The 6,177-nt window shown below is 58.0% G+C and overlaps 1 protein-coding gene across 2 annotated transcripts; it reads right to left on the bottom strand.

Moving 5' to 3' along the window:
* Positions 1 to 2,516: 2,516 nt before the first annotated feature.
* OLIG2 (oligodendrocyte transcription factor 2) lies at positions 2,517 to 5,793 on the bottom strand. Of its 2 annotated transcripts, none has more exons than XM_035283055.3 (2): positions 5,469 to 5,793; positions 2,517 to 4,894 (listed from the first exon to the last, which is right to left on the bottom strand). In XM_035283055.3, exon 2 carries the CDS (start codon positions 4,830 to 4,832, stop codon positions 3,861 to 3,863), a length of 972 nt encoding a protein of 323 aa, XP_035138946.1. In that variant the 5' UTR covers positions 4,833 to 4,894; positions 5,469 to 5,793; the 3' UTR covers positions 2,517 to 3,860. The 2 variants fall into 2 exon arrangements, with proteins under 2 accessions (XP_035138946.1, XP_003735437.3); XM_003735389.6 differs by having other exon boundaries at positions 5,702 to 5,793.
* Between the last annotated feature and the right edge of the window lie 384 nt (positions 5,794 to 6,177).

Raw genomic sequence — 6,177 nt, 5'->3', positions numbered from 1 at the left:
CATCTAGGGGGCTTTAAAAGTCAATGCCTTGGCCCAGGGGCTCCTCACTGATCCCAGTCAGGGAATGAGAAGGGCAGGTCCCTGGTGGATGGCTGTCAGAGCCCTAAATCACCACGGTGTCCCTAGTACCCAAGTCTTCCTCCAGCCACATTAGAGTCCCTGGCCTCACTGGGAGTGTGACACCTCTGTGGGTTTTCTTCAGCCCTCTGTTCACTGCCTGCCCCCAGGGTGGCAAATTCCAACTCCATGGGCATTAAAGGTGAGTTCTTCAACAGAGTCTAGGGGAGTGTCATTTCTCTGTGGCTCCTGCCCACCTGAGAGAGTGAGGAGCCCAGGGACAGTGCCCTGGGGTGCTGAGACCAGAGGATGAGGCTTGGGTTCTGCCTACTGGCCCCTTGGCTCTGGTCAGCTGAGTTCCCAGGTTCTTAAGGAGGGTTGGGGAGAGTCTCAAAGACTTGGAGGGTGGTGAGTTCCTAAACCCAGAGGCACTGCAGAGCCACGCAGTAGAGCTGGGGAGGAGGCTGAGCTGCAGTCCAGCCTGTTGAAAATTTCCCAACGAATGCTCCCCAGAGGGACCCAGGATGTTCCAGGGCAGACTGCACCAGATCCCAGAAACTGTTACCTCTTTCCCTCCTCCTCTCTCTTGATGAGGATCCCGGTACTGATAAAGAGCCCACCAAAGTCAAAGTGGTTGCACACAGTCTTATCCTGCCCTAAATCAAAGCCCAGCCACTGGCCTGAGTCCCCCACCTTGGCCTCCACCAGTCCAGGGTGGAGCGAGTAGCCACCTGCTTCATGGGATGTGCACTGTGCGTGCTTGTGTATGCCAATATCTTCCTCCTCCACATCTGGAGATGCTCCAGTCTCATCCACCATGATCAAGGCCCCCAGCTGGGTGCACAGTTTAAGCACCTGGTTCAGAGGACGGCCCAAAATGTGGCTGAACACAACCCCTTCCTCAGAGAGCCTCCTCTCACCTGGCCTGGCTGGTGGCTAAATGCTGCTGAGAGCATGGGTGCAGGGATGGAGGAAAAGACTTGATTTATTGCCGTTCAACAACTGTCTGTGTAGACACCAAGCACACTCAGAGCCCACACCAGCACATCTGCCCAGCCATCAAGACCCCCACCTCCACTGGCCAGGTTCTCAGCTCCCACTGATCTAAGTTCCAGCCTCCTGAAGTCCCTTTGAGTGTGTCCCTGGCTACAGCTGGACCCAGTTCTGAATTCTTTGCGAGTTTCACTTCAAATGGGATTTTGGAATAAAAACGACTAGACCTTGCCCTTCCTTCTTCCTGGATTCTCATGGCGCTATTGCGGTGGTGGTGGCAGGAGGCTTTCCACCCCTCCTCAGCCCCCAGCCACTCAGCCTCTCCAAATCCCTCCCAGCCTTCAAAAAAAGCCAAGCCCATTGGTGAAAAGTTAGGTCTACAGCACCTGATCCCTGGGCACTTGCTGTCCTGTCTACTGGAGGACCAGGAAGCACCTGTCCCTTGCTAGGGGACAGAGCCATCTTCAAGTCTAAGCAAAGGGTGCCTGCCTGGGTGAGCGAGGCTCAGCAATGTGACCCAATAAATGGGGTTCTGACCAGGGAAATCTGCACCCCCAGATCCAGGGGCCTTTGGCCAGTGGACACCAAAAATATTGTCAAAGAGAGGGCCCTGGCCAGAGGACGTTCTTACTGTGCCCGCACCCGCTGTCCTGCTGTCCTTTCAGGGGCTCATTCTCAGGCCAGCCCTGGGGCGGAGAGACTGCGACAGGATCTGCCTGGTCCTTGACCAGGAAGGCCAAAGGTTTTTATTTCCACTCAGAACCTCTCTTCACAACGACATCCTAAATTTGCATCACAGGTTTGGATTGTGAGAACCCAATGGCCAAGGGAAGACAGAGGTGACCCCAGGAAAGAGCACAGAGGCCAAGCTGCCAGGGCTCCTCCAGGCGGGGCTGAGGACCCGATCCTTTGCAGTTCAAGGGGCACGGGTGGGGGTGGGGTGCGGCGGGGTGGGAGGTGGCGAATGGGGGAGGGTGGTGGAGATCGCTGGGAAGGGATGGAAGCGTTGGGGGATTCTGCACCAAATACTCCGGAATCGCTTTGCTGGGAACACCAGGGCTACGCCGCAGCTGATGCAAAGGTCGGGGGGAGGGTGTGGCGGGAGACCGCCTCTGAGCAGAAAGGAAATAAAAATAGAACAGGAGAGGAACCCTGGGAGCCCAGACCCCCTGCCAAAGGCGCAGCCCTCACCCCCAAGTCCCAAAGTCCGATGCTCTGGAAAGGAAATGTCGGCTTATAAACGAGCTCAGTACTCGGAGAGAAAGGCAGTTCCGGGTTTGGCGTCGGAAAATAAAAATGACAAGCAAGTTGTGGAAAACGCCCGGAGGATTTGTTCAGAACATGTTTGAAAGATAATGCATGTGTGTCTCTAGTGCCAGACTGGGGGAACGATCTCCAAATCCCGCCCCAAGCTATCGCGTCCTCAACCCGTTTCCGGGGTGGCACACGGATGGAAATCGCCCGACTTCACTTTAAATTTTATTTAAAATCTCAACACTCAGTCATTTATTTCGTTTTTGCAACCAAACAAGTAATAAATATTATTTAGCACTTTGTTTTTACAAAAATAAAACAGATGATACACTCTCTGCGAGGGGCGGCGCGATCAGAGAAAGAATATTACACCGCGACGCTACGAAGCCCAGGGTGCAACGCAGGGAGCGCCGAGGCCCTTTGCAAACGCAGGAAGACGTGGAGGAGTTTACCATTCGTGTTAAACGTGGTAAAAATAAACCAAAATAGAGGAAAGCCGGCTTAGATTCAGGTGGGGCTGGCAGTCACATGAGCAAACAGCTTAGCATCGCGCACTTACCTCAGCACTGATATATTTACACATCCAAGAAAGAAACTTTTAAACAGCCAACAGAACCCGCAAATAACCCAAGCTGTTTTCACAGCAACTGCCTTTTAATTCTGTTAAGTCCTCAGGTATCAAAATAACCAAATCGCTTTGTGCTTAGAGAAGGAAAAATGAGGCGGTGGGGTAGTTTCTATTTTAAAATAACTAAAATGCACCCGCCCCTAAAATCGGCAGTTCGGGGTTATTCCAATCCACAGGTGGCTCTACTCTGAATGTCTGTAAACGTGCTCATCCTGTTGAAGAAAGAACATCCACACATTTATTAGAAAACCGTATTCTCCCAAATCAACGAGAGACAGGAAGGAGCAGCCACAGTTCTTAGAGGGTGTGAGTTGACCCAGATATTGAGATTGGATATGACCGTAAGTGCTTCTGGTACTAAACGCCGGCTTCTAACTAACTTGCAGCCCCTGGCCTTGGGCCAGGGACGACCCTGCTGGGCGCGGCCAGGCGGTTGCTTCTGCGACGGGGCTACCGGGAGTCTCCCACAGGCCAAGAAAGTAGGAAGGGGAGCAAGTTCCCACATGTCCCCCTCCCTTTACGCTCTCCTCCCCCAAGAAGTGAGGCCCGGGCCAAGTCTGGAAATCCGGCCATGCTCTCAGGGAAACCAGTTTTTAGAATCTTTTTCCCGGAGGTCGGGCGGAGTTCGAGTGAGGAATGTACATAGCGGTACCTTTTCATAAAACGGTGTCTACCGGACCAGCGCAGATTAAAGCCAGAGAGGGCTTGATCAGGTCCTGGAGCGAACATCCCCCTCACTCCCCACTGCTCTGTGCATGCCCCCATTGCTTGGGTTCCCAGATGCTGGAGTCCCCACCATCTCCCACCCCCAGTCCACGGCCCTGCGCCCCTCCCCGTGACAGAGCTCCCGAGCCCAGCACCGGCCAGTCCTCGCTTCCCCGCGCCCCCCGGGCTTCCCTCTCGCCAGAACGCGCCGGCGCCGGTCGGCTCACTTGGCATCGGAGGTGAGGCGCGGCAGGCTGCCGGCGCCCATGGCCGACACATGGTGGTGCGGAGGTGGCACCTGGCACATGCTGCAAGGACAAGGCATGCCGCCCCAGTGCTGGAAGCCCCCGCTGCCCCCGCTGCCGCCGCCCCCGCCTCCCAGAGGGGCGGCTGCGGCGGCAGACGGAGACTTGAGCAGGCCGTGCGGTGGACGTATGGAGCCGACCGACGACAGCCCTGAGCCGGGCAGAGAGGCGCTGGACACTGCCGCTGCGGCAGCGGCCGCAGCAGCCGCGGCGGCGGCGGGCGGCAGGATGGGGTGGTGCACCGCGGGGTGATGTGCGGCATGCGCTGCGGCTGCTGGGTGCGCGGTGGCAGCGGGCAGGGGAGCGGAGTGCGCCAGGCCGCCGCAGGCCGACGGGTGGAAGCCAGCGTGATGGCCCCCGTAGATCTCGCTCACCAGTCGCTTCATCTCCTCCAGCGAGTTGGTGAGCATGAGGATGTAGTTGCGCGCCAGCAGCAGCGTGGCGATCTTGGAGAGCTTGCGCACCGAAGGGCCGTGCGCATAAGGCATGACCTCGCGCAGGCCGTCCATGGCGATATTGAGGTCGTGCATGCGCTTGCGCTCGCGGCTGTTGATCTTGAGACGAAGCTGCTGCAGCTCCGGCTCCGTCATTTGCTTCTTGTCCTTCTTGGTGGACGATGCGGCCGCCGACGACGTGGACGACGAGGTGCTGGACGAGGATGACTTGAAGCCACTGCCTCCTAGCTTGTCCCCAGGATGCACGCCTGCGGAGCCCATAGCGCCGCGCAGCTCAGCGCTCAGCTCCGGCGGGCAGTCGCTCGGCGTGGACGAGGACACCGTGCCCCCAGTGAAGGCGCTGCCGCTGCTGCCCTTACTCCGGGCCGGCAGAAAAAGGTCATCGGGCTCTGGCGACGACGGGCGGCTGGACACCAGGCTGGCGTCCGAGTCCATGGCCCCGGGGAAGGATAGTCGTCGCAGCTTTCACGGGGGTTTCCTTCCCTGGGACCCGAAAACTTCAGGAGAGGAGGAGGAGAGAGAGAGACAGAGAGAGAGAGAGAGAGAGAGAGAGAGAGAGAGAGAGAGAGAGAGAGAGAGAGAGAGAGAGAGAGATCAGTGAGTGAGACGGAAAAGCTGCTCCCGCCTGCACCGCAGTACCGCAGCGTGGGGTCCAGACACAGGTGGCGCGTGGCTTCTGGTCCCCCTCGCTACTACCTCTCTAGCCTTCCTTTTAGCGGCACGCGCGTACCTACAATTAAGTTCTCTTCATCTCCCCTGCGCTCTCATGCAACAGGTTATTTCAGGGAGCGTTGGTGACCCTCGCGGTACGGGTGGCATTCTAGAGGCTTCATGCTTTCAGTTAGGAATGGGAAAGCTGAGCCTCCCGGGCCGGAATAAACTAGTGGGAAGTGAGGGCCTTTCTTTGGGGAGGGTGAAGAGCTAAATAGGGAACTAATGATTTGGTTCCTTAAACGGATCCACCTCATCTCCGTCGACACCGCGCAGCAAACACATGCATACGCACAGGCACCCAGCCCCGGCCTGGGGCCCGGATTCCACGCGCTGCGTCCGGAGACCACGGGGGCTCACCAGCTGACTGGGGCTTGGGCAGCAGGAGCTTTGGTCGCCCGGACTTCTCGCTTTTGGCGAGGGGAATGCAGAGGTGAGTGTGGGAAGGACGGAACAGCAAAGTCGTTCTGGAGTACTGTCCCGCAGTGGAGGGACCCAGACTCCCGGCATCGGAGCATTCTGGGTCACAGCCGAGTTGAGGAGCGTCGGTCCCTGGGATTTAGGCTGGGGCTGCTGGGGGCGGGGACACTTACTGTGGATGCGTTTTGAGGAGCTCGCTCCTAAAAGCCTCAGCGGAGAACCTGGCACTAGGCGCTGGTGTCGCGTCGGTCTATAATAAGCATCCGCACCTTTCCAGGCTCTGCCGGTTTTATAGCCCGGTGGCAGCGGCGACGGCGGCAGCGGTGGCCGGGGCGGGGGCGGGGAACAATGTGAGAATCCTGGAGGGGCTGCAGCGCCAATGAGCTGGGCCCGCCGGGGGGCTGGGAAGCTGACGTCATCCGGGCTAATTCCGCTCAATGAAACTTGCCAGGCCCGGCACACGCCTCCTCCCAGCGCACAACCAATGGGTGCCTGTGCCGGGAGATTCTTGGGGAGGGACTGGAGGAGGGACCCAAGGAGGCAGTGAGAGGCTAGGGGGAGGAGAAGGGCGGGCTCCAGGGGGATGGAGAGAGGGCTGAGCAAGCTGGGGACCCAGGGAGAAAGGGAACATAGTGAAATTTCTGTAAAA

This window comes from Callithrix jacchus, chromosome 21 (genome assembly GCF_049354715.1).
Source record: "Callithrix jacchus isolate 240 chromosome 21, calJac240_pri, whole genome shotgun sequence".
Lineage (NCBI taxonomy): Eukaryota > Metazoa > Chordata > Mammalia > Primates > Cebidae > Callithrix > Callithrix jacchus.
The sequence above is the reverse complement of the archived record's forward strand: the minus strand, read 5'-3'. Positions and strand labels throughout refer to the sequence as shown.